Source organism: Heliangelus exortis, chromosome 9 (assembly GCF_036169615.1).
Source record: "Heliangelus exortis chromosome 9, bHelExo1.hap1, whole genome shotgun sequence".
Lineage (NCBI taxonomy): Eukaryota > Metazoa > Chordata > Aves > Apodiformes > Trochilidae > Heliangelus > Heliangelus exortis.
Window position 1 is genome coordinate 10,678,505 of NC_092430.1, and position 27,945 is coordinate 10,706,449.

The following is a 27,945-nucleotide window of genomic DNA, read 5'->3' on the forward strand; positions in this document are numbered from 1 at the left end:
AGCAGTCTAGTGTACAGGTACACCATTCTTTTTGACAGAGTTTTGCGTAGAAGATCAGTGCATATCACCTGCTTGCTACTGGCTAGGTTAGAAACTGTTTAATTAAATGAGAAACAAACTTGAAAAAAAAACAAACAAAAAAACCCAAACAACCTGGGATAACTATTGCAATTTTAAGCTCTCAGTGTTTTAAAGTCCACACAGTATCACTCAAGCAGCTCTAAACATGTCAGAAACATGACTATTTTAAAACACAGTCAGTAAAGGGGTTCTTCCACAGAAAAGAATTTTCAATACCAGGAATACCTCCCAAATGTATGGTTGATGTATATACCACTTGCTCACAACAGAAAATTAGTTAGAATGATACTTGCTTTTAACTGGAATCAATAGCCAGCTCTTCCAGAAGTAGAAGTTCTCTGGTCTTGCTTTGTGAACCACAAGCCATGCAAGTGCCTGTTCTGAAGACAGCCTACACACACTGCACAACGACTACATTTAAACTTCTCTAATAAATAGCTTTCTCATTTTCCATTTGATACAGTTCAATAAGAAAATGTGTTCATTTTCTTTATCAATACAACTTTCAGTAAAGGAAACTGGAAGTCCCATACATTAATCCTGCACAAAGGCTTTCAGAGAGCAAGGGTTCAGTGTTAAATTTTCCCCAATTACAGAAAGAGTCAAGCCCCCCTGAGAGTAAAAACTCAGTAGAAGTGCTTGTCACCAGAGCTTTAGTTTTAAAAACTAAGCTCTCCAAGGATCTAAAATCCCCTGGCATTTCCTTTCTGCTTCATACTGCCTGCACTGAGAATACCAGCAACTTTTCTGACAAAAGCAGCACTTCAGTTTACAGCTCTAGATCAGTATTTTCATCTTACTGTACAGAGAGCTCGGCAGTTGTGGTTTTTTACATTAGTAAAGAGTCCATAGCAGATATTATTAGAAATAGTTTATTTATTAGGCTTAATTTTGATGAGAGGACCAAAATATTTGCATCCACCACTAGAAAAAGATTGCAAAGCACTGGTTTGATGAGTGACTCAATTACCAATTTAACTCCAAACTCCATAATTTAGCAGTAGTGCAAACATTGCAGAATAAAATTCTGTATTGACATGCAATCTGCAATCCTACTTGCAAATAATTTCTCTTGTGATATAATCACAATTCTACTGGTCTCTGCAAAGAAGTGGGATGGTCTGCTTTCAAATATGTGCCAAAAGGAAGAAAGGTGTTTATGAAGTGAACTGGTGATCACAGGAAGGAGGACAATGGTAGGAAGCAGGACTGCTCATCACACTCTCAAAATTTGACTGCAGCAATAGCTACTGACTGAACTGCAGCACTGTGGGATGAGCCTAAGGGATTGCTGAGGTCCAGTTCCATAAGGACCAAAACCCAACCTAAAGCTGCTGGCATGAAAAAAGCAGCCCTACCTTGGCCCCAGCTGTGTGCTTCTGTCCCACATGAGCACCCCTCTAAGCCAACACAAAGACTTGATGACCACACTGGCCATCCAACTAAGAAACCATGTTAAGAGACTCCTTTTCCTAAGCCTAGTCAAAACCCAGCACAGATTCTCAGTCCACTTACTATGGAGTTCCAAGAATGTCTCTACTGACACAAGAGATTGGACAAACAAGAAGCAGGGAAAGTTACCACTCTGGGATGCAGTACCAGTTTGAATGCCAACATGCACCCAACAGGGTAGAACTGCACCACTGCTTTGTCTTCAGGCTGCAAGTCAAGCACTTGCATCAGCTGTGGCACCATTTATCCCACTCAAAGTTCCTGCCAGACTCAGATTTCCAGATGAATGCTCATACACATGATAAAATACCAGTAAGTGTGTTACCACAGCTTCATGATGAACATGAAAACTACACCAAACCTGTACAATACTTCAGGCTCCTTGTTAGCTAGACTCTGGCCTCCCTTTAGGGGAGTAAAAATAAGGACATATTAACATTCTTTTCTATCACATTTCTTTTGGATTTGGGAAAATTATTCAAGGAATCCACAAATATTTAAACCCAGGAAGCATGGATTATTTCAAGCATCTATGTGCTCCCCTCAAAGTGTAGAAAACACTAATACACAGAACTGATTAGTGTCAGCACACCTATACTTCTAATTCCAAAAGTGCTTTTGGCCTATCCTGCCACCCTGTTCAGTTCAGGGGTACTTGCTTTTGGATAAAGTTACAGACAAAAATTCCAAAATTCATGAGCAACTGCCTTAAATTAAAGCTTGGTACTAAACAGACATGACCTTAAACATTTACTTAATACAGCAAATATATCAGCTCTTTATAAAACATATCCCTAAAACCCATGGCATATTGCCTCTCAACATACAGTGCAGTCACTCTGTGCAGCATTAGTCAATGTCAGGGCAGAGTCCCCATCACCTCCACCTCACCTCTTCCAGAACCAGTGCTTCTGACAGGGGCCAAACAGAAAATTGAGCTAGACTAAAGGATCTCCCTCTGCAGCTGCCCATATCACAGCATAAACTCTGGTACCATTAGAATACAGGCAACAGAATACTGGTTTTGATTATATAAAAGCACTAAATATTCTCAGTTACATCAAATTTTTAATTTGACTGATAACATTTTCCAGGCTTCAAAAGTTGATAGAATTTATTTTTTTTAAATACCTGAAATACTTTTAAACACTTGCTATCTAGTAGCAACGAGCTCATGACAAGCATGTTGTTCTTCCCCATGCCAAAATTAACTCACTAAATAAAAGTAAACAGAAAATGAAGCATGTTCATATATAACAAATGAATGGGAGGAAAAATCCCATTTAAATGAAAATTTAAATTGAAGAGAAACTTGTAACTCCTTTTCTGGTAGAAAAGGATGCATGAGGATTACTTCCTCTAGTATGTAAGTACCCAGAGAGGAAGATATGTTTTCATTTCTATCTAAAAAATTGTGAAGAATTACTTATTCCTTATACTGTGTGTATATACATATGTATGTAAGAACAATTCCATGTCAATGTCTGAAGCAACACTAGTACACAACATAAAAATTTTATCAGGGTTAGTGAACAGCAAAGTTCAATACTGTAGAGCAAGTCTTTCCATGGCTGAGAGTAACTGATAAAAGCAAGAAACTCTGTTTCAAACAGAACCCCCAGTTCTTGACAAGATTTCATTACAATGTACTCAGTACAGTTCATTATTATTTTACCCGGTATATTTTTCAGTCCTTAATCCATGGATTTTTAGCATTAAATATTATCCCATATCATGGAAATCAGCCCTTACTCTTCCTGTTCAACAAGGTATCTTGATGAACAGTTTCAGCTTTTCTTTTCCCCCCCTCCTTGAGTGAAAACCAGATACGTGGCTTCCCAGACAAACTGCACCAGTCCATCTTGCTCCAGAGATGTTATAATCTAGCGCAGAGGTAAAACAGGAACAAGGCTATTTGGCTTAGGTTCAAAATGGCATAAATTAATTTGGTCTCAGATGTCCCTCCACATTCAGAGAAGGCCTTACAAATCAGAACTGTGATCAGTCTAAGCAAGTAAGAAGGAAGTGTACTGAAAAAGTACAATGGCTTAAGGGTCTCAAGTCAGTAGTAGATATGAACACTCTGATACGTGCTTAAGCAATTAGAAATACTACAGTTTTCAATTTTGTTTCTGGGTTAGATCTGTGTTGTGTTTTGGGGTGTTCTGTTTTTTTATTTCCTTCCTTAACTCAAGCTCCCTTTAGACAAGAGAAACCAGCTTGAAATAACACTTATAAACTAAGCAAACAACAGAGGGCTGGAATACTTTGCCACTTTTCTAATTACGACCTCCACACAAACGCAGGCTTCTACTACTCGGTTACACATTCAGGCCTTACCTCCTCCCCATCATAAACTTTAAGGTAAAATACCACAAACTGAAGAACAATTTTATGCAGTGTTTCAACACCTTGAGTATATGCATAGTGTGGCAGTGTTATCAAGAGCAATATTGCACAACAGAAGAGACCAGCTTGCTTTCTCTGCTGGTAAATATATACTTCATATCACATTTCAAGTTTCACAACAGAATGACTGGTACACTCAGCCTGAATGTGGAGAGCTGCTCAACCAGAAATTACATTCTATTCATACTGAGTAGGTTTCTTAAATAATAGTGATAAAGAATGGATTGCTGGCAAGTTTAGCACCATTTTAAAAATATGGTACAACGGATGCTCTGAAATGAAGCCAAACAACTAACAACAAAATACACGCAGCAAAGAACTGTTTAGCTACCAAAAAGTCTACTTCTCTGCTCTTACTTTCAGAGCTTCTCTGTCAGAAAATTAAGCTTAGTTTAAGGTCTTAATCTATTGACATATCTTTACTGTGTTCTCCCCCCACCACTATGCTCTAAAAATGCTCAGTGTTAATGAGGTCTACCTATCAATTACATTTCTTCATTTACTATACCAACCAAACCTGCATATCTTTATTTTCACTCTATATAAATTTTCCAATAACAAAATGATACAGTATCAGGAATGAAATTACAGCAAATAAAGAAATGTTGTTCAATTCACAAACAGGACAGTTTTCTGTTTGCTTTTCTAACTTTCCTGCAGAAATATATGAGCAGTTTTCTACACTGTAAGCTAGAGTAATATCTCAGCAAGGTTAAAATTATTTTCATTTCCAGCATTAGTAAACCAACTGTGGAAACTCCCCAGATATCAACTATGTGGCCAGCAAATACAAAACATTAAATATTTTGCATGGAACCATCTCAGCAAAAAGTTAAACCACACTTCTTTCTTACCCCTACTCAACCAGAAGTCTTTTCCAGATCATTTTTTTTTTTTTCAAGTGAGTCAAAAAAACTAAGCTATCTGCTAGGGATGAGAACAAACCAGCAGCTTTCTCATCCTCTCCTCAGCTCAAGGCCTCTTTTTTTGCTGCAGCAGCAGAAGGATCTTGAGAGCAACTCAGGATCCCATTAGGTAACTGCTTCCTGTGCTAACCTCTGAATACAAAACTAATAACAAATTTTCAACCCTAACAGTCCAAACAGGCTAATGTTGACTGCTGCAAGGATTTAATGGAGGAGCAACACTTCAGGTAACAGGGAAAGAATTTATTTTTAGTGGCTGACATTTAAGTTAAAAGGTTTTAGCAGCTTCAGGAGTATTAAATTAAACACACACTAGTTACTAGCACTAACGACCCCTGCAGCTCAGAAAGACTTGGGTTGTTTCCCCCATCTTTCACTACTAACTTCTCAAAAGCAATGCTCTTAGTATTAAATGGTAGTGCCATCCACTCCAAACAGACCAAAGCAAGAAGGCCATGTACTGCTTACCTTCCAAACTACAGCACTTGGGCAGGGAAGAAAAATTCTAACAGCAAAGCAATTGAAGACCAGCCAGATTTTTGTCATCACATTGAAAGTGTTTAAGTGAGAAGCCTTTAAACAACATTTTCAGATCTTCCCATCAGAAATACTCCAGCACAACTGAACAAGATGTTAAGAGACAGATTTAAAAACATGTTTTATGATTACATATTCTCGTACTAAAGATTATGGCAGAACAGTGCAGCAAACTGCTAAGATGTAAGAGTCAATTTAACTGATGGGAGAATTCAGGAGAGGGAAACTCCAAAATATTTTAACATAGTATTGTTTCAATATTATAAACTCTCTCACAACTACGTATGGAGTGCTGCCTTCCTTAAAGGAAGGCTAGAACAACTGGAGTTAGGAAAAGTATAAAAGAATAAACATCTATTGCAAGAAGCAGGATGAGGCAACTAATGTCTACACAGGAAAAGTTATTCCCAGATACTACTCACAAAATACAACTAAGGATATAATGAGGTACAAAACCAGCAGAGTGCAAAATTACTTATCTATAACTTTTCTAATACAAACCTAGGTGCCCAAATGAGTACCAATATTTCAAAATGCTATTTTAAACCATACAGCTATCTACTCATAACAAAGCAGCAACCAGTCAGCAAGAGAAAAATAACATCCGTCTTCATTGGAGGCACAGAGTTTAATTCTCTCCTGCAGCAAAAAGCTAATTTTCTTTTTTCCTGAATTTAAAAGGTCACCTAGGTTTGCCACCCAAGCCCATAAGCATGGGCCGGAGGGTCCCTACCAGTGGAATGCGCCACTTTATAATTATTAAATCCATCCACCCTTCCAGAATAGGCAAGTGCCAGCTACACATGGCTCTCTCGACCCGTAGCGGCCGGGGCTTCCCCAGCTCTACCTCCAAGCAGCCACTACCCAATTTCCGCTCAAACCCAAGGTGGAGAGAATAGCAGCAATATATTTTTTATTTATTTATTTAAGTAGAAAAAGACAGAACTAAGAACCTCCAGCGAGCCAACACCAGACGCCTATACAGCAGGCAGGAACGAGAACCAACCTGCGAGCTCCGAGCCCCGGTTTCGGCCGCCACTTCAGCCCTCCAGCGCACCCCACCCCGGGCCCGCCGTCGTCGAGCTGGGCCCTGCGCGCAGCTGAGCCCACGAGCAAGGCCTGGGCCTCGCGGGCGCTCCCGAGGGCACCCCCGTCCCGGACAGCCCTCTGGCTCCACACGTCTGCGCTCAGCTGCTGCCGCCGTCGGGACGTGAGGAGCTCGGTCTCTTCCCGGCCCCGGCCACACCGCTTCTGGGCCGCGGCCTAAAAATGGCGGAGGCGGCCGCGCTTCTCAGGCTGCTAATACCCGTCCCGCCGGCGGGCCGCCACCGACTTGCACTCACCGTCCGGCCAGTCCCTCGCACCCCGACTCCGCAGCCCCTCTCTCCTCGCCGCTCGCCCCGTCCCGCCGGGCCCGGAAGCCACCGCCTCACGCGCCGCCGCCGCCCGCCATCTTCCTTCCCCCGCCAGCGGCCGGACGACGCACGCGCCCAACGTCAGCCAGCACGCGGGGCGGGGCGACGGGCGGGGCCTGCGCGCTGGGCCAGCGGGGGAGCTGCCCGCCGCCAGTGCGCATGCGCAAGGGGCAGGGCACACCCGCCTGTCTCCCTCAGCCCCTTTCCCGCCCGGGTCCGGGTCTCGGAGCACAAGCGCCAGGTCCGAACAGCGTCAGTGCTCAGAACCGCCTGTTCGTGCCGCTCCTCTGAGATCACCTTCAGAGTACTGTGTCTGTCACACTCCTCCGCACGAGACTTGCGTCGACTTACAAAGGTACCGACAAGTAGCAGTGCCTCCCAATTGCAACTATTACGGGCTTTCACCCAGAAGCGTAGGTAAAGAAATCTAGAGTACAGGTTTGTTGGGTTTTTTTAAATAAAAACGAGTCCTCATTAAGAACCTATCCATTTAAAGGATGAAGTCTTAAAGCTGCTTTAACAGAAACATTTCACAGGGCAAACCAGGTTGCAGTGGAGATGCCACTGGAAAGCACATACCCTACCAAAAGAGGCCACCTTGCATGTATCTTTGTTTTTTACTTATAATTCTCCTGATCTGGTTAAAGTTACTGTGGTTAACTAGAAAGGTATCTCTGGTTCAGCGGTCTGTGGGAGATGTAAGGCTACTGTGAGGTGCTTCAGCTGAGGGAGCCCCACCACTTGTCTCATACTAAGAGCTGAAATAACACCGGGTCTCTCCCACTTCTGCAACACCAGTGAAACTCCGCTGCTCACGATGATAAGCAGTGCCTTGGCTGGACACACCTGTCTAACTGCTTTGTCCCAGTGATCCTTTCCTGCAAAATTTGGTGGTGAAATTATTGAAATATCATTGAGATCAATCAATTGAGATTGATTCATGAGATGAAGAGGGCTGTCTAAGAAACTTAAACTCACTAAAAGTTAACATTCTGTGGTTGTTGCCAACTCCCCACCTGTGAGCAAAGATAATCCTGGGCATACCTCTCCTGCAGGCTTCACCAAGAGCTGCCCCTCAGAGTCACCTCACAATATTTACTACTGGATTACTTCTGAGAACAGTGGTGGTTAGCAAGTTAATGAAGGAAGATGGCCACCTGACTTTAAAAGCAAAGATTGTTTTTCCTCACCATTTTCTTTTCTGAAACAGTATACAGATTGTGTGTCTTTTTATAAAACACATGGTCTTAATTAGAAATATTTTTTAATTTACACTAAGCAATAGAAAAGTATTGAAGCTGCAAAAATCCACTGTCCTGATCAAAGAATTAAAAAAAACCCACAAAACCCCCCAAAAATAAACAAAAAAACCCCACAGAAATGGATGTCACCCACCACTAAACTTTCAGGAACAAGTTTCTTTTAGTTAAAAAACAAAACAAACAAACAAAAAAAAAAGAAACACATTGAAAATTCTGGAATCTGGGAGAGGGACTGTATGAAAAACAAATGCTTGGGACACTGGTAAAAAATTTTCAGCTTCTTTTCCTCTCACAATCCAGGCATCCTTACCAACATACGTGTGGAACAAACCAACGGGACTACCTGATCTCCACCCTGACTGCACCTGTGAATGACAAGCACTGGAACACCCTGCATCCACAACTCCCCTTGCTTAGGTCCAGAGGGCTGAGGAAACAATCCAAGTTCCCAGGTTCTGCTGTTCAGGTAAAGGGGTTGAGGGTTAACCTTAATACTGGAAGCTGCGTTTAGTTTGAATGTCGTCAAGAATCTGCTGCAATTCTTCATCTTCAAATCGTCCCTCCAGGCTGCAAGGTAATAACAGTGAGGGCACATCCGAGGTTTTAGAAATCATCTTTCACACACACACACACACCCTTGGATTCACTTCAGAGAGACGTAATTCTCTCCTGTCAGTCTCCACACCATCACTATCCACCTGTGTGGACCCAACAGGAATCCCCTGTAACACTACTGCACAAATACCACTCCCATCCCTGTGCTCTACCTTCTCCCCAAATGACAAAACCAGCCTTCCCAGAACTTTCTGCTGAATTATTTCAAAACATGCTAGCAAAAAGGTAGGTACAGGTTTAAGCAGACCTCCATATGAAGTCCACATAACCTCATGCTCATAAGCCAGTCTGGTCTTGCCACAAAATCTTAGCATATATGGAAGAAACTAATTCTGAAGCATGTTTCATTCCCTCTTCTATCTCAGGCCATGAGGTAACAAATCAAGCTACAAAAACAGAGTAAAAAAACACCCAAATATGGCTGGGTGGCCTAAGAATCCATATTTAAGCTGTTACACTTGATTTAGTAAATGCTGTCAAAAGTGCACTAGGGACACTTGCAAAGAGTGCCCCACTGTCAGATCAATAGGTCGATGAAGGATGGTCAAGATCAAGTATTTCCATCAGCTGAGCTGATCATCCATGAGCTGATCATCTGCCCACAGCTGGCTTCAGGCCACAGGGAAACATAAAGCATCCTTTTCCAATGTGTAAATGCTCACCTAGGAATCAAAGCTTTTGCCTCCTCAGCTGTCTCTGGGCACAGGTTGGCCAAACACGCCAATTCAAATTTATGGAGCTTTTTCTGGAGCAGCAAACTGTAAGGGAAGACAACTTGGTGAAATTACAAGTGAGATATAAATATAAAAAGGCATAAACCAAATAAGTATCTTTTTTCACTCTGCTTTTGGCACTTAAATCAATGGTTTTTTTCAGGAGAAAAATCTCATTAGGTAACTGCATAGACAAAGCCACATCTGTTAACTCCACTTCTCCAGAACTACTCCATGAAGCCTAGAAAATCCTCCCATTTAATGCTACCAGCTGTCACCTAAATAGTGAAAACAAAGCTGTTCAGAAGACTTGACCAAGCCAAAGCACAACCCTCCATGAGTAATAACCAAATGTCTTGCCTCATCAGAAAGACAAGATTTAGAATTATAGTACAAATCAGAAAACACCATTGAACTGTACTCTCATACAGCAGCATCAATATTACACACCACATTCTCCAGCACAGTCTTATACTCCAAGTAGTTCACTCACCTACGGACACTAGCAATAGTTTCACGGTTTTTGAAGCGGCTGAAGCGTGCTGTGTAGTTCAAGGTTTTCATGAAGACTTCTGAAAGCTCCTGCTCATCTTCTGCACTCTCATTCTGCTGCTTACGATGCTCAAGAAGCATATGTACTTCTGAATTCAGAAGAGTTTCCGCAGTTTCAAATTCTACATGTGAACAGGTGAACACCAACATTCAGGGAAAAAAAAAAAAAAAAAAAAAAATAATTTTGTATGTAAATTTGCCTTTGGGTAATCAGAAAAGAAACAACAGCAATTGTGCAAATCCTTTCACCAACGATTGGGCAGCATTTCCTACCAAAAATGCTGATAAAAATTACACCATTTTGAGTGCAAGTCAATGTGTTTGTCTTTTTGACCTAACACTTTATGTTTGCATCCCTAAGCTTACTTGTCACATTTTTGTACTGTGTTTTCTTCACCCATTTTTAGCAGTGATTTAGAACTGTAATTTTCAAAAATTCTGTAATGACTCCTGTGGTCTTTGAAAGCCTCAGGGTTCTTAAATGTGGATGCAGCTGAACACTTTTTAAAACCTTCATTTATTTGAAAGGTTAATCGGCCCACAGAAACTTTATTATCAGAAAAAAAAGTTTTAACCAATTTTAAGATCCTTCTCCTAAGATTTTAGCCAACTCTTTCTTTTGGTTCATCATTATCAATATATTTATCCCAGTAACAAGGTCTTCCTACACCAGCAGCATGCACTGCTCACACCAGCAGGATGGGGCCTGGGGTGCCTTTCAGATACAGAACAGTGGCAGAAAGGACTGGCAGCTTTTCTGTCGTGTGGAGTGGCAAAGTAATTCGGGCAGGCTATAGATTTCAATGTAAAAATATCCTAAAACAGTCTTTCAGGACTCTTGATTTATTACTCAAAAATGCAGCATGGTGCCATTTCTTTTGTGTTCCTCCTCTTTTTATGCTCTGAGGCATAAATACAGCTCTGGAACTTATACCGAATAGTTTTCTGGGAAAAAATGCGGAGGTTGTCATTAACCATCGTTACAACTCAGGCTCTGGACGGCTGCTTTCCCAAAACGCGGCACTTTTCTAACGTCAAGAAAAAGTAATGGTTATATCAAAACCCAAGAATTTTTGCTATAACTTGGTATGTGCGGTGCCTTTTTTATTCAACCGCCGTCGCGGTCACGTAAGTGAGAGCAGCCACATTTTGTCCACCCTGGGTCCCTAAACAGATCTCGACCATCAACTGCTGCCGGCCCCCGGGGCTGTGGGTGCCGTACCGGTGGCTGCGAGGCCCGGTCCTTCGGCTGGTCCCGCAGCCCCAATCCCCGCCCCGTCGGGCCCTCCCCGGCCCCTGCACCTTTGGGGAAGACGAGCTGCGAGGCGTCCTCCTCCACATCCGCCGCCCGCGGGTCGCCGCCACCCGCCGCCATCTCCTCACCGGCACCGGAACCGCCGCCACCGCCCGGAAGCGCGGCCGCGCAGCCGCCCTGCCTGAGGGGCGGGGACCGCTGTAGGGCAGAGGCGGGAGCGGGGAGCGAGGCGTGGTCCAGCCGGGCCTGAGGGCGGTGCTCGGGCTTGCAGGGCAGTACGATCGGTGAAGTTTGTTTTCCGTGAAGACAGACCAAAAACCTCTGACGGACCCTGCCCGGAGATGACGGAGGGGCTGGCAACCGCGGCAGCCTCCCCGGTGAGGCCAGGACTCGTGGGTAGCTTGCTGTGGAGTGTGGGAGGAAAGAGTACGGATGTGGTAAATAAATAACACGCTGACGGGTGTTACTTTTTCAGGCTGGCCGGCGGTAATCCACAGATCCCTAAAAATACACAGTCAAGCTAAAACTGATGACAGTTTCTTCCTGACACCATGTCACAGGAACACTGCCAGCAAAATAACTTAGAGAGTAGTATTTGAAGGACATAGATCTGTTGGAACGAGTCCAGAGGAAGGCTACAAAGATAATCCAGGGGCTGGAGAGGCGGAGGAGCTGGGGTTTGCTCAGCCTGAGGAAGGGAAGACTTCAGGGGAACCTTAGAGCTGCCTTCCAACACCTGAAGGGAACCTACAGGAAGGCTGGAGAGGGACTTTTCATAGGAGTGTCCAGTGATAGGACAAGGGGAAATGGATTTAAACTGTGTCACAGTTTAACACTGGCCCGGCAGTTAAACCGAATGGCAGATGCTCTCTATTAATCCCCTTCTCCTCCCTGATAAAGAAAGGAGAGAGAATAAGGGAGAGAGGCTTATGGGTTGGAAACTAAACTACACAACTTTAATGAAACAGTAATGATAAATAGGAAAAATTACTAAATATATACAAATATACAGAAAAATTGATACCATGTTCCTCCCCCCTTTCCCCCAATAACTCTCATGTCACCACCGAGGCTGCAGGGCAGCCCTAGGAGAGTCCAGGCTGGACTCCTGGAGTTGGCAGCAGTAGGGATCTGGAAGCAGGAACACACAGATTCAGGATGGCACGGATCAGGACCACAGGCAGATGAATGGATGGAAACCTCTCAGGATGCTGAAGCAGAGACAGGCAAAGAAGGGGAAGCAGGAAGGAAAAGGAAAAAGGAGTTTGACCCTTGTGATCCCTCAAATTTATACTGAGTATGATGTGTATGGGATGGAATACTCTGGTCAATTTTGGCTGTCTAGCTTGTCCATTCCTCCCCAAAGGAGGGCTTCAGATGTGACCTTTTTACTCCTTTTCTCCTTCTGAGGAGGCCAAAATGTTCCTCAGAACTGAGCAGTGTCCTTGGCTCTGCACACCAGTCTCTAGCTGTAACTATAAACATCGAGTGTTATCAGTCCTAGAAGCAGACACTGTCTGAGAAACTTGCTGTTAATTTCAGCAAGTGCAGCTACTTACAAGAGACTTAGCTGAAAGCAAAAGTACAAGACAGAAAATTACCTTTATCCTGTCCCAAACCAGGACAAACTGGAGGAGAAGAGGTTTAGATTGTATCTTAGGAAAAAGTTCTTCAGTAAGAGGGTGGTGAGACTCAAACAGACTGTCCAGAGAAGTTGTGGCTGCCCCCTCCCTGGAGGTACTCACAGACAAGTGGCCAAGAAGGCCAATGGCTTTCTGGCTTGTATCAGAAATTGTGAGACCAGCAGGACTAAGGAAGTGATCCTGCTCCTGTACTCAGCACTGGTGAGGCCCCACCTTGAGTACTGTGTTCAGTTCTGGGCACCTCAATACAAAAAGGACATTGAGGTATTGGAGCAAGTCCAAAGAAGGGCAACAAAGCTGGTGAAGGGTTGGAAATCATCCCCGGTGAGGAGCAACTGAGGGTGTTGGGGCTGTTTAATCTAGGGGAGAGGAGGGTGAGGGGAGACCTTATTGCTCTTTACAAATACCTGAAAGGGAATTGTAGTGAGAGTGGGGTTGGTCTCTTCTCACTGGTGAGAGATGACAGGACAACTGGAAATAACCTCAAGGTGTGTCAGGGGACATTTAGGTTGGATATCAGGAGAAACTTCTTTACAGAAAGGCTTGTTAAGCACTAGAACAGGCTCCTCAAGGAAGTGGTTGAGTCTCCATCCCTAAATGTGTTTAAAAATCATCTGGATGTGGTGCCTGGGGTCACAGTTTAGTGGTGGGTCATCAGAAATAGGGTAATAGGCTTAGGACAAGGTTGGACTTGATCTTGAAGGTCTTTTCCAGCCTGAGCAATTCTGTGATTCTATAAAGAGTAAAATATCTAGTTAGAATCGACAAAGATGGGTGTTTCGTTTTCTGGAAGTAGTGTTTTCATTTTTCCAGAAATAAACCTGAAGACTACAACCTGTGAAGTACAGCTAATCTGTTTTCATTAGTTCATTTTAACAGACAAAAAAAATTGGAACAGTTTGGTAGTTTAAGCCAGATTTACAAATACAGGCTTTTCAGTGGGATACAGAATTCTGTATCTGTGTGGTTTACATGTTTCACCACAATGACAACTCATAGACTTTATGTCAAGCAAACATGATTTCAGGATACAAAGATATTTTGCTGTGCCCTTGTTAATGAAAACCATTTAATCTTTATTTTTAATTTTCCTGCTATTTTTCCTCGCCTTTTTCTAGCAAACACGTGTTGACTATTTCTGTGCTTCCAGGCAGCTCTCAAACCATCCTGGCAACCTCCCTGGCTCTGAATGCTTAATGCAGTTTCAAGGTTTGATATTCATACATTAGAACACTCATTTTTCTAGGTAGAAGACTTCATCTTGCCCCCCCTAGAAACTGTGAGAACATATAAAGAAGACAGCACAAATAATCTTTATCCATTATGATTTATTCTCTACAATACTTCATTAGAGGATAGAGCTCAATTATGTACACTCAGAAGTTATTATATAGGTAGGAGGCAACCAAGTGTAATACAAAGAACTGGTCTGACATGTCTGCACTGAAGGTCAAAAGAGGTCTCCTGCTTTAAAGAAATAAATTAACCAAAAAAACCCAACAAAACAACATATAATTTCCAGAATACAAACAGAAAACAGTACTAATAGTCAGTGAAGATTGTAAATGTTTGTTAATGTACTATGAAAACAAATTATTCTGTGCAAAGGTTAAAATTAACTCTTAGATTTCCTAACGTTTTTGTTCTGATAAAGTGTAGATATGTGATATTTTGACCATAATATGTTCCCAAATGGAAATGGCCTTAGTTGAGATTGACTGTTGAACATTACAAAAGAAAAATTAAGAACCTCACAGTGGAAACGTTCCAACACTGACCGACTCCAGTGATCAAAGACATTCTCCTGCAGTTACTGTAAAACAAAGACAATTCCTAATTGTAGAGATTATTTCTCAGTTGTGGTTGTCATGAGAATAAGCCCTTCTAGACCAAAAGGCACTTGCTTCTAAGGATGAGTTAAATCCAAATCACACCAGGTAACAAGTTGCTTTGAGAAGGACTAGTTCCAACCTGCTGTCCCAGCCAAGTAACCATGGAGAAATGCTTCCATCACTTGGTCCTTGATTTTGGTTGCCTCCCTCCTTAGGCAACTCAAAGTTCACCTTTTTTCATCCTTATGCATAGCTGCCATGTAATGATCTAGAAATGGGATTATTTCCTGAGACCACCTGTCCTTGTCATACATTTTTCTGAGCTCATTTAACTATTGATACACTTTTCAACCGATTTTATAGCTGGACCCTTATGGGACTAAAGCTGAGAGGGCCTGTTTCTCAGGCAGCAGACCAGTGTTTCTGATTTGGTAGACTCTCTTCTCACTGCAATAAGACAGAACACAGTACATATTTAGAGGCATTTTTGTTTTGCTTTTAAATTTTTTTTTAAACAGACTGAGTGGGGAAATGGAAGTGGGAGAGGATAAGGCTTCCCCAGTCCCAAACCATCTATCCCACTTCAGGCTCAAACCAACCAAGTCACTCAATCCTAAAATTCTGTTCTTTAAAAATGATAGCTAACCCTCCCCACCCCACCCCTTAGACATCCCCTATTCAAATAAAATGAAATTGGTAAAACACTATACACGGTTGAAGACACAGAACAGGGCAAACATTTGAAAAACAAACCATATTGTTGGAAAGCTTGGCACTGTGTGCCTGCATGACCAGTCTCACTGAACGTGCCCAGGGGTGAAGTTTTAGCACCATTTTTTTGCTTTTTTTTTTTTTTTTTTTTTTAAATACCTTTCAGAAATTAAATTCTAACATAGAACACTTGACCAGTAATAAGTGTAGCCCTATGTATCATACTGTTTGACAGCTGAGAGGTGCATGGTATGTCCAGAGCTGACCCCACCCTCCCCCAACTCCATGTGGCACCTGGGAGAGTAATTACAAACCACTCAAGTTTGTAACAAGACGGATTTATTCTCAGCAGCAGGAAATAATGAAACAATCCCTTAATCTTCAATTGTTTTTCAACATCACAGGGGAAAAGTGACAATTTATAAGAATGACCCAGTGCAGGAGGAAAGCTGGGTCAATATTGCACCTTTATCCAGCGTAGGACTCCCTCCTTTCCATTGTGCCTCCTCCAGCAGAACATTAGACCAACATGAAGCAAAACCTCACAATTCTGTTTGCTTCTCTGGGGCCAAGAGGAGCAGCAGCAGGCAGTGCTGAGCTTTCTACCAGCCCTGTTCTCTGACATGCCAGGGGGGAATTTCAGTCTTGCAACACCAGCCCATTTTAGAAGCCATCATTACCACCCACAAGCAAACTTTAAAGACAGACACAACCAAACAGCCACTACTCTATTACACACTTGTATTTTCTTTCCTGATCATTGTTGACCCTTCAGAAACTTGGAAAACAGAACAACAAAAAAAATGTTTCCTGAAGTAAAACTGTCTTCATGGAGAGCATAAAAATTTAGTTTGACATCCCTCAATTACACTGCAGAATAAAAACTAGGTAACTCCCCTTTGGAATATTTCTTGTAATCATCAATGATGGGAAGAGAAGAAATACAGAATGCACTCAAGTTTCACATAGCTTTGGAAATACAGCTTTCCCCACTCATAGTCTTGATGTGGTAATGACTAAACTGTGTAAGGTAACAGTGGAACTACATGGCTCTATTCCATAGGCTTGCTAGAAACTGGAATACTCGCAGCTCTCAAGATTGAGTCACATCAGAGAACGTGGCTGTCCTAGCAAAAGGAAGGTCCCCGAGACTGTTAGCTTAACAAATTGTTTAACTTAACAAATTCTAGTCACTAGGCTCACTTGTGTGACTATAGCCAGTGCCCTGCAAACTCCCCCCCAGCCATAATCCCATTAGGCTCCATTAGAATGTGTGGACACAATACTTGGTCCAAGGAGAGGAGCCTGGCCAGAACATTGGAGTAATTCCTCCCTGGCTGACACAGCCCGTGCCATGTTGCTCCTGAAGGCACTGCCCTGTTCTGTGCCACAGCAGCCTGCACTACACGGGACAGGCTGAAAACCCAGAAAACCGTAAACCAAGAGAATTTCTCAAGAATCCAACCTACAGTGGGAGCTGATAATTAAAGCCTTCTAGGGTTTATTTAAATATCAGATTAACCTGTGATACCATCTGAATGTTTCTCCACAACTTCACCTGTTTTCTGTCCGTAAGGATGGGTGCTACCCAGATGTTTAACCCCTCCAATACCATACTGTCTGCCTGCAATGTGTGGGGACTGCAATCAGCTCTTGGTACACAACAGATAAAAGAAGTTAAAAAAAATTAAAAAGAACCTAAAAAATGTTTTGTTGGACTCCGTTGCCCAGGCTGCCAGGGGAATGCTCCCACTTGATCTGGGGGCTTCCAAAACAAGCAACTCAAGATTCCAGAGTGTTGGTAACACACAAGACAGGATCAGTCCAAAGTGGCACTTTCACTCCTAGAGGTCTTCTGCACTTCACAACAGTTTGTAGGTACGGAGCCCCAATCCAACTGGACCCCCGTTAGGAGGAAGGCTGAGATAAGGCTTGGGCCCCAGAAGTTCTGTCACGCTCTCGTTCTCCCCCCAGGTCAGCTGGAAGGCAGACTTGGCAACGGAAGCTAGCATCATAAAATGGTGCAGTAATAGAAGTAACTGGACCAGGAAGAGGAGGCATCTGCCCCAATGATGTCGTAGCCATTGGCAGCAACTGGGGAGTGGGACTGGTCATGCAGCCGTGTGTCAGGAGTAATGATTGTAGAGGGGAGGGGCATGAAGAGCTCCGTTCTGGAAACAATGCTGACGGGAAGCCATGTATTCTGCATAACTGATTGTCACCTTCTCACTGCGGTACCTGGGGAGCAGCAGCAGGAAACAACATCAGCAGAACATGCAAGAGAAATGGACTAGACTGAAAAAACATCCATGTCAGATCATCTTTTATGCCACAGCCAACAACAACCAACAGGAACTCCCTGACTTCATAACTTGCTTGGGCTCATATTGCCTCATGCAGTACTCTGAATAACCCAACCAAGCTTGAATTAGCTTCGGTGTCCCAGAAACTGAACCCTATTCAAGGCAATCATAATTAAGGGGACTCCTGCACATAGGAAACAATCCACTTGCTGTGGAGCAAAAAATAAAGGGCATGAAAAGCTTCCTGGAAGAAGACTCTGTTTCAGAGACTAAATAACTAGTACTTCACTAGCACTTTCTTGTGTGTTCATTTTCGCATTTGAAAGACTAGTGAAACAAAATGATGGAGAGATGGGTAAAAGGAGGTTTATTGTAGCATGTATGTGACTCAGTCCATGCTGAACAATCAGAATTTACAAAACACGAAGTCACTCCTGAGACACTAGAGATTTCCAGGTGCTTCTAAAGCAACTACACAAGAGATAACCTCAAAGTAGTAGCACTAAGTCCGTGTTACACCAGATTTTAATGAAAACCTTCATCCTGTCCTCTCCTGTTAAAAAACAGCTGCATAGCCACCTCGTTTCTCCAGAGGTAAGGAACAACCTGATAAATTAGTGTTTCTATACAAAACCAGAATACCCCAATTTTTACTAATAAAGGGAGCTGAAACCAATAGGATAGCTGGGGGTATAGAAAGCAAGTAAATTCTGAAAACCAGCCAATTTTGAGTGTGGTTTGGTGTCACCTCCAGATTGCTACACCATCCATAAATGAGCAGACTGAGAAAATGAAGATGACTGGAAAGAAACAATGAAAAAAAAAAAAATAAAAAAAAAATCACCCATTTTCACTTTCAGAGTTCTGCTTGTTTTGATCTTTTATGTGGATGACAATATTAAACCCAGTGGCACTTCTCTTAGGAAATCCTAACTACAATCCTGCCCGGACCAAACACACCATGCTTCATTCCATATATGTTACATGCCCAACACGTGGCACGCATGGTTTTGTCTTTTAGACTACATCACTCATCTGAAAGAGGCATGGAGATTTACATCAAGCACAAACACTTTGAATTAGCCACAAATCACTTTTAAAAGACAACAAATGTATTGACTTACCTGGTGAGTTTAATCGTTTTCCTAAAATCATTGGTAATGGGAGCCTTAAAGCCACCTTTCCTGAGTAAGGAGTCTATAGTCTGGATCTGATCCCAATCTGTCAAGAAACAGAAGCAAGGGAAATTTTTCAGTATAAAAATGACATCTCAAAAATGTAAGGGATGCATTAAAAGACCTCTAGAAAAGCCAACAACTACACAGGAAACTTTGAGCTTTTAGAAATACCAGTGTTGAACTGGAGGTACGTGGCCTTACACATGCACAGTATCTGCACCTGTCAACCCCTTTTAACTCATACTGGAACTGGTCTAGAAAACAGTAATTCTATTTTCCATATGACCTGCCTTCTTAAAAAGGTCTGTGCCTTTCTCCTGTAAAAGGGGCCTGAAACTTTTTATCATGTGCTACTCAATTTTAGTCCCTAAACCTTAAAATAAGGTAATACTTAGCTCTCAACACAGACAAACTGGGATCAACCTGATGCTCTAGAGATAGCTCAGTGCACCGCTATGTGAGAGATCAGAGTTAAAATTCCTACCTTAATCTTTTGCCCCAGAGCCAGGATGTGAGCACTCCACTCTGCTAGGTGGAGGAAAGGAGGCAATATTTTGAGCAGTTACCATGGTGACCGCTACTATATTTGAGTGGGAAGTGTGCTCCAGAGGGGCCCTGTTTCCTGCCCTCATCTGGAGGATGCTACTTTTGCAAGGATGAGGAGGAAAGAGACTCTCCTGTTGGTGCTGTGCAGCCTGCAGTTATCCTAGTTGGTGGGAGAAACATAGAAGAGGAAAGATGCAACGCTGAATGAAGCTGGAAGTTCCATACTTTGAGATCGTCTATTTCTTAAGCCCTCAAACTTTTTTACACAAAGATACAGCTGTGCACAGTTGTGGGATGAGAGAAAAGGCCGGATGAAAACCCAGCTGCAGCTGCATCAGGTGTCAGTTATCCAGATTAAGCCTGGTGGCTCCGTGGCACTACTATGAGGATAGCATTGCAATTCAAACCCAAAACCCACAGATTTATGTTACCCAATTCTGTGACAACGTGTTGACGTGTTGGGCTGCCATCTCAAACCCACCTTGTTCCTTAGCAACCTCAGGTAAATACGTGGCTGTGCGTTTGACACCTTTCTCATTGATGAACTCTATTCTGATCCCATGGATCCCAACCTAGAGATGGAAATGAACAGCCAAATAAGAAGTGTTTGCTAGTGCTGTGCCCATGATCAAGTTGTCATTCCCACAACACTATATGTGTGTGCGTGTCTCTCTGGCCAATTTGGCTTTTGCCTGGATAAGGTCACTCTCTTCTCTACTCTGTCCTTGCAAGCAGCTCTCAGCAATGCAAAGGGAACTCTGCCACCTTCCCCTGATGAGCTAACCAGTCTCCCTGGCACTTCTGAAGTAAGGCTTGGCAGAAGTCTGACCATTTTCTATCTCTTGCACTGGGAAACAAAGACAAGAGTCATATCTAAAACAGCCCACCCACAAACTCTACTTAATCCTCCTGAACTAAATACACTTTCATGTATGAGGTCCTAATAATGATCAATACCTTTGATCTGGACTACTTTTTATCCCCAGCTTCTATTCACAGCATCAAAATACTTCCCAGGTTTTTACATACCTCCTATTGGGCCAAATCCATAAAACACTTTCATGTTTCTTTTATCCCCACAACTGAGAGCCTTTCCCAACCAAGAGCACAGTGCTAGCCCATCCTCTTCCTTCTTTCCTTCTATTTTTCAAGCCCATTTCTTCTATTCCCAGTCTCCCTATCCCCTTAAAACCCTATAACAAAGGAGACACATCACCATGTACTAACCCGAACCCAAATGGAACGAGAGAGTGATGCAGAGTTCCAAATGCAGCTGTTCTCACCTCCCAGTCCAGGTAGTCACTGGCATCCTCAAAGTTAGTGAGGAGGGAGACAGAGCAGAAGAGTTTGGGCAGCTCCTCGCGGGTCAGGGGGGGGAATCGGCTGTCCTTAAGTGCACTAAAGGAAAGAGAAGATATTTGGCCTAATGCAAGTATTTAATTAAACTTTCAGTTCCTCAGCTATTCCCTTTTTTATTTTGCCTTGGTGAAACACATTTCTCTTTACTACTGTGGAGAAAGGGACTTGCATCCCTTCCTAATCCAGCAAACTGTAATGCACAAAACCTAGTGCACTGTTTCTGATGCTGTCCTACACTTACTGCAGTGGGAGAGGAATTATTTGCCATGTCAGATGTCAAAACTGTATGCAAGACAGATGTGCCACTAGCCTTAAAATGTCAGCCCAAGTTCACCTGCTGCAAAGATCCTAATGTATCACCTCACCCTATCACACATCTCCCGGTTTATTTTACTGTGAAGCATACTAAATTAAACTATGTTGATCCAACATCTTAACCTTGAATCCTTACAGATCTTCAGCAAATTAATCTCATTTGAGATTTATTTCAACGTAATTACCTGGTTAATGTGTATTCCCTGAGTCCTGAGTGAAGATTCATGGCTGAAAAGGTCCCAATGCAGCCACGAAGCCGCTTGTCTCGCCCCGTCTTCCACGTCACAAAGAGTGGGCTAAGAAGGCAAAAAAGAGAAATACTCCAACCTCTTGAGATACTCAGTTGCTAAGGGGAGACCAACAAGGTGTCAAAGAGCACTTGCCTTCTAGATGCCCTTGTTTTCTCTCCCTCTAACAAAAGCCTCTATCAGTCAGGATCTAGTTACCACCTGTGACCAACAGCAGAAGTAGTACCCAAAACAGCTCTAAATTATAATTGTCAAGTATTTTGCCTGCAGAGGAAGCAGAAACATTCTACAACCACCAGCCACCCTACGGTTGCTTCACCAAGACAGAGAATTTGCTGTTCTACTTTCCCAACAACACTTCATGGCACTTGCAGGATATCATTCCTCTATACTTCTATCTAGCTACCATAAGTTGAAACAGAAAACAGAAACAGAGCAAAAGAAAGCATATTAGAAAGGTAACAAAAAATATACTAAACTTAGAGAGGAGATTTCTGAGAAACATAACTGTCATGAGCTCAGCAGAGATCTAGCTTAATGTAATTAAAGTTAAATTACTTAGCCCACATGACACTCACCCCAAACAGAAAAGGGAGAAAATTAAAAGCATCACTGACAAAATACAAATCCAATTCTCTTCTTCAATTAAAATTACAGGTTCACATTTCCGATTCACTACTTTTCCCTTCAAAAAAAACCAAAAAAACCCAACCAAACAACCCCAAACTATAGATGCTTCCACTGAGCTGTGACACAGGTTTCTTCCTCTATAATAGAAGAGAGATTACCAGAAAGAACCAGATAATTACATTCAGAAGGCTGTCATATGTTAAAATATCTTAAAGCACATTTTAAGCAATTTTTCACTGTGGTTGTAACAACTGAGGCATAAAAAGAATAATTGTACAAGTATATAATATTTCACTATTAAAAGTATTTCAATGTAGAAAAGATACCGTTTCTGTATCTGAAGAATATAAAAGCACTAGCAAACCACAGGTGCAGCTCACAGTCCCTCCTGGATAAGCCTCCTTCCATGGTGTATGAAGAAAAGTCACAACCATCTTTTGCCCATCTTCACCCAAGAGCACCTCCCAGTATCTTGCAGCCACACCCTCAGCAGATTCTGGCAACCACTTGCCCCCAGCCACAACATCCTACCTAAGTGTTTGCTGGGCTGAGGAGAGGGCAATGTCAGTGACTTAGTATCAGCTTCTCCAATGCAACTACAAAAGGAGTTTTAAAGTAGCAAAATATAGTTTGTTCAAAGAATTTTGCTGGTACAAGAAAAAAACCTGTTCTAGTACAGATTTTGCAAAACAAGTACGTTACTGTTTGTCTTGCATGGCAACTACAAATTTGCATGGTGTAGACTTAATACCAGTTTGTAACACCTACTATTGGGGAAGGAAAACCTCAAAAAATAATGAAGGACTGTAGCAGAGCAGAGGAAGAAGTAACCAATTCACTATGCCATGCAGGCCCAAAATTGTAATTTTTTTTTTCCAGTAACCTGAATAGCCAAGGAGATATTCTTCATTTGCCTAGTTAATTCAGACATAACTACAAGCTTTGCAATACCATCTTCTCCGCATTGCTTTGTGAACACCATTGCTAACATGTATGTAAGGTTCCCTTACACCAGAGGTACCTACCAGCATGCACACAGCCTGTCAAACTGGTAACTGGGAATTCACAGTGGTTTTCAAGTCATAAATCTGTAACTTCCATGTTAGGACCCTGTTCGTGCAGAATCCTGACCTTCCTGACTGCTTCTATCCTTTTCAGTTGGGGTTCAGCACCAATGTAAAAGATCTGTTAACCTGTGCACTTTCTGTTCCTCCCAGCAACAAACTCTTCTTTCTTTTCAGCCTATCTGTTCAGAGAGACTTCTGGTATACAACTTTGTTTTGTTCAAAGATCTCTTACAGCAATAAATGTCACAAAGGGACCACCCCTGTTCTGAAACACAAGAAAATTCAGGCAGGCCTTTGCCTGGAAGGGAATAAAAGAGAAGAGCTGGTTTCACTTTGGAGCACTGATCTAAAAAACTTATGTTACCAGAAATGATCAGCACAGAAATACCAAGTGAATTATTTTTAACTTTTCAAATTTGAGCATAAAAGTCAAACAGTTGAGATTCCTGAATGAACACTCTTTTAGAAACTAGTCAGAAGAAACAGCAACAAAATCCAGCTAGAAATCTCCTTTAACACCAAAATAATGGATCTGCATAAAACAATCTTTTTGACTTGAGAACAGAACAAAAGAACAAACCACCTCTGTTTTCCAAATGACAAAATAATAACCAGATTAAGGCATCATTTTCTGAAAGGAGCCTACTTAGCCTAGGTATGAAACACAACAGCAGATAGATGTCAGCATGTGGAGTCCCTGTTCTGTATTCCAGCTCAGAGTATTTCTCCATTCACTTGTAATTACAATATTGAAGAGCTTAGTCTGTGGCAACACTTGGGACACAAATCCATAATCCTGCTCAGGTAATGACTGCATGGAAGCACAAGCTACATCTGTGCTGGCAGACAGTAAACATGGGGAGACAATCAAGACATGAAAAAAGTCCTTGACCTGTTCAAGCTATTGTTCCTTTACAACAACTTAAATTTCATGAATTTACATTAAGGATGGCAAAACCTTTTTATTTTATTTATTGTTATGGAGGTGGCCCCTGGAGGAGTGTCAGAGGGTGTATCTGGCACTGATCTTTCCCCTGTAATTCCTCCAAATATTTTAACAACTTTAACATTTCCACACCTACGTGTTCAACCTTCAGATGCCCATCGGCTCCATCTCATCAAAGCAAAATATCTTCATAAATCCTTCTCCTCATAGACACCTCCACTCTTAACCTTGGTATTGTCCTTGACAGTTACTTCTTCATTATTCCCCACCTTACCCAACCAGCACCATCTCCATAACACAGTTTTGCACTTCCACAACTGGCAAATTTCTGCTTTCCATCCCTGCTAAATCCATTAACCTGGACAACTGAACCCCCTTGTGAGTGCTCTTGTTCAATTCTCACCAGCTCAGCACTTGTTTCAGGATGAGGAGGAAACTTGTTTCAGCTTTTTACTTCCTTGGCTTTCCAACTGCTTTGCAGTCTCCCTTTGTTCCTTCACCAAGTTAGTCCCTGATATTTGAAGCAGGATCCTCCTCAAATTAATGCCATTAGTGCCTGACATTTCAAGTAGGATCCTCTTCAAATTAATGACATTATTTTTAAGTTTTCTGAAAACTCTTAATTTTGTTTTCACTCACTCTTTTAGTATAATTTTCTGGGTGGCACAGCACAGTTAATTTTTTGCAAAGGAATCTATTTACCATGAAGGGAGACAGCTTTAACAGCACATTAACACAAGTGGGTTTGCACTCCTCAACAAGGCATGCAGTGCCTCAAGCAGCACAGCAGACTGCGGCCTGAAGCCCCACACACTTTTATTTTGCCAACTGCTCTTTCTGCAGAGCTCAGCATCTTCTCCCTTGAAGGCCCCTCTTGAAAGCTCCACTTCACCAACAAACATAAAACTCTTTGTTACACTTACAGCACATCACATTTTGTTTCTGGCAGACAAAGCAAGCAGCACACTTCACTCCTTCCCTCTCTGCATACCAGTTTTCCCCTTTTTCCCCAGAGGAAACCCTTCATCCCTCCCCATCCAAACCACAGCTCTGGATGCTGGTTTCTCAGCTTTCCTCCCGCACGTGGATTTACTCACTAGGGGTCATTGGTAAATCGAGGAAGTCGTGGCTGAGGGAAACCATAGAGATGACAGTAGAGTACATCAAAGCAGTAGCAGCACATCTCCGCTGTCACCACCAGGTTCTTGGTGCTGTTGGCAGTTCCATTGGGCCGAGTAAGTGGGCTCAGAGCTCCTGAAGTGGGATTCATTCGAGTAATTGGGGAATTTCCTGGGCCCAAAGTCAAGTCAGATACGTTCTCCCTTCCATTATTCCCATCTGTGTGCTGGTGGTTCTGAAGAGGACCTGAACTGGAGCCTGGTACCGTTGTGGCCTGATTCCCATGACTGTGTGTTCCACTCCCAGACAATTTGGGCTTCTTCACCCCACAACAGCCAGCTGCCAGCTTGGGCTCAAGTGGAGGAACACAGCGTCTTTTTCCCATCGTGCTTCAAACCTCGCTGCCTGGAGCACTGCAGAACCCTGGCAAAAGAGAGGGCAGAGGGGGAAGAGGCAACACACCAAACAGTTACAGGTGGAAAACCAACAGCTGCTTCCTTGTTTCTGCTAAGGTGTCAGAGGTTTGCTTTTGCAACAAAAAGAGGAAGAAAACCCTCACAATGCACAACCAAGTAGAGAACTGAAGTTGGTTCACCAAGCAGAATGGATGGATTAGCACCTAAAGTAAAGAGTGTGTACACAACATGCATGAAATCACACTTTCAAAGCTCCTGCTGAGGTGTACTGAACACTTCAACAGGCAGCTCATCACAGAATAAGAAAACATAAGCAGCCTACCCATAAAAGGAACAGAACTGTGAGAGAGGAGTAGAAAAAAAGACTTGAAATTCCAGCTCCACTACCTGTCCAGACCACCTATTCCCTCTTGGTCAATGGGCACACCAGCTGCTGAGAAACCACCAGCATCACCCCCTTCCCTGTCCTGCCAGCAGTGACAATAGCTCCACAGGACACTCTCAGGGCTCAGCTCCTGGGGACACTGTCCTCAGCTTAGCACTCATGCCAGCAGGGCACAAAGAAGAAGAACTGCAAGGGTGGAACCACAGCTCTCTAAACACCACCTTTCCAGAGCCCATTAACTGAAACCTGCTCCTACTCCCTAGGATGGAATAAATCAACCATGCTCAGGAGTACACCCAGGATGTGGGGCAGAGGAAGGGCTGGAGACTGCCCCAGCCTGAGCAGAAGGAAGCAGTGATGACAGTAAGCAGATACGGTATCAAAACCCCCTAGAACAGTATTTTACTTGGAGGGAAGTGAATGCTAGCTCTTGCATTATCACAAGAAGGGGTGGAACAGGGAGGAAAGCCTATGCAGACGAAAATGAGTGAAGATGGTAGGGACACATCAATAGTAGGAACTTAAATAAGTGCAATACCATCAGCAGCATCAGATCTACACACACAAAATGAGGGAAAAGCAGTTCCCTACCTGCCAACTGGGGCTAAAAGCACTGACATGTCAGTCACTGAGAACTGGAAATCACTCTCAGTTCTGCTGGGTACCAGAGAATCCCTCCAACTCTTCCAGGCGCTTAACCGAGGAGGCACATGTAGGACAGAGGGGTGTCACGTGCACCCGGATTCAGGGTGGGACAACTCCCTTCTCTGTACATGCAAACAACATAAACTTTATCCGTGGGGTTTCAACAGCTCCTAACAGTCGTACAATCCTGAATGGAACAAGAGCTGGTAGAAGCCAAGGGGAGAAGTGTCTCTCCAAACAGAACACACGTGCTAGCAGTGCAGAAGCTGCTTAGGAATCCTCACCTCGAGGTTTTACAATTATTATCTGCCTAAGGAACATTGACAAGAGCTAATTAAAACTATCCTTGTACCTTTGGCCTCTGTCTTTGTAGAAACACCAAGAAAAAAAAATTATAAAAAGAAAAAAAAAGAAAAAAAAAAAAGTGTAACTTGGACCAAGTGAAGATGCAATTCCCTTCAGTGCCTACTGAAAGTTGTGCTGCTGTGCCCGGGACAGAGGAGCCTTTCCAGGCTGCCACCTCGGGATGGCCTCCTCCGGGGCAGGAGAACGTGGCTGGTTCCTCGGAACCCGCAACTCCCCGTAAGCTGCGGACGTGGCGGGCAGCGCCGGGCTCTGCCCCCGCCTCAGCGCTGCAGCAGCGCCAGGGGCCTAACGGAGGCGGTTGCTCCAGCCAGGGCAGCAGCCCCGAGCTCACCCCGCCCGGGACATGCCGCCACCCCCGGGCCGCAGCCGCCGCGCTGTAGCGGGAGCCGCGGTGCCGAGGGCCGCCCGGACCCCGCGCTCCCACACAAACTTCCCGCCCGCCGGCCCGGCCCGGAGGCGCCGCACCGCGGGGCAGAACCGCCGCCGCCGCTAGGGGGCGCCACGGGAAGCGAGCTCCCCCTCCCCGTTAACCCCTTCCCCGCCGCAGCGGCAGCAGAGACCCCGGCGCTGCGTACCCCCCCCCCCTGCTCGCCCACCTCCTGTACACGTCCGAGGCGGACACGGCTTCTCCTCCGTCTCAGCCCAGCCGCCGCCGCCGCCGCTGCTGCTCCTGCTGCTGCTGCCCCGCCGCCGCCGCCTCCTCCTCCTCCTCCCGCCTCATGGAGCCATGGGCCTAGGCGAGGCTCCCCAGAGAAGCGGGCCCGGCGGGAGGGGTAGGGGGGGCAGGGCCCTCCGGGAGCTTCCCCGGGCCGCCGGGCTGCGAGGGGAGCTGGAGGACCGGAGAGGGGCCGAGGGACGGTCCTCCGCTATCCCGGCAGCCTCCTCCCGGCTCGTGAGGTAATGAGGGGAAAAAAAAAAAATGTGCATAGTCCGCCAGCCTCCCGTCGGCCCCGCGGTACTGGCGCGACCATCGAGAGGAGAGGGCGCTCTGTGCCCTCGGAACCATCGATACCGAAGAC

General features: G+C 43.8%; 3 protein-coding genes and 1 long non-coding RNA gene across 5 annotated transcripts in view; 1 reads left to right on the forward strand and 3 right to left on the reverse strand.

Moving 5' to 3' along the window:
- Positions 1 to 6,906, reverse strand: part of WDR33 (WD repeat domain 33) — a 63,910-nt gene extending 57,004 nt beyond the window's left edge. Inside the window, exon 1 of one of the 2 annotated variants that reach the window (XR_011727455.1) lies at positions 6,749 to 6,906. The gene's annotated coding sequence lies outside the window, so the exon portion shown is untranslated. Of the gene's footprint in view, positions 1 to 5,336; positions 5,360 to 6,748 lie in introns of those variants that run through there. The other variant, XM_071752058.1, reaches the window with a different exon arrangement.
- Positions 6,907 to 8,067: 1,161 nt separating this feature from the next.
- On the reverse strand, positions 8,068 to 11,420 carry POLR2D (RNA polymerase II subunit D). The gene is made up of 4 exons (XM_071752075.1): positions 11,265 to 11,420; positions 9,904 to 10,084; positions 9,360 to 9,455; positions 8,068 to 8,649 (listed from the first exon to the last, which is right to left on the reverse strand). The coding sequence occupies exons 1-4, from the start codon at positions 11,335 to 11,337 to the stop codon at positions 8,571 to 8,573; spliced, it is 429 nt and encodes a 142-aa protein (XP_071608176.1). The 5' UTR covers positions 11,338 to 11,420; the 3' UTR covers positions 8,068 to 8,570.
- Positions 11,421 to 14,168: 2,748 nt separating this feature from the next.
- AMMECR1L (AMMECR1 like) lies at positions 14,169 to 27,937 on the reverse strand. The gene is made up of 7 exons (XM_071752074.1): positions 27,523 to 27,937; positions 25,093 to 25,537; positions 21,290 to 21,400; positions 20,714 to 20,828; positions 19,912 to 20,002; positions 18,831 to 18,927; positions 14,169 to 17,641 (listed from the first exon to the last, which is right to left on the reverse strand). Exons 2-7 carry the CDS (start codon positions 25,497 to 25,499, stop codon positions 17,530 to 17,532), a joined length of 933 nt encoding a protein of 310 aa, XP_071608175.1. The 5' UTR covers positions 25,500 to 25,537; positions 27,523 to 27,937; the 3' UTR covers positions 14,169 to 17,529.
- On the forward strand, positions 17,913 to 21,218 carry LOC139799766 (uncharacterized). Its single transcript, XR_011727457.1, has 2 exons — positions 17,913 to 18,300; positions 18,728 to 21,218. It is a non-coding gene; the product is annotated as an uncharacterized lncRNA (long non-coding RNA).
- Positions 27,938 to 27,945: the final 8 nt, after the last annotated feature.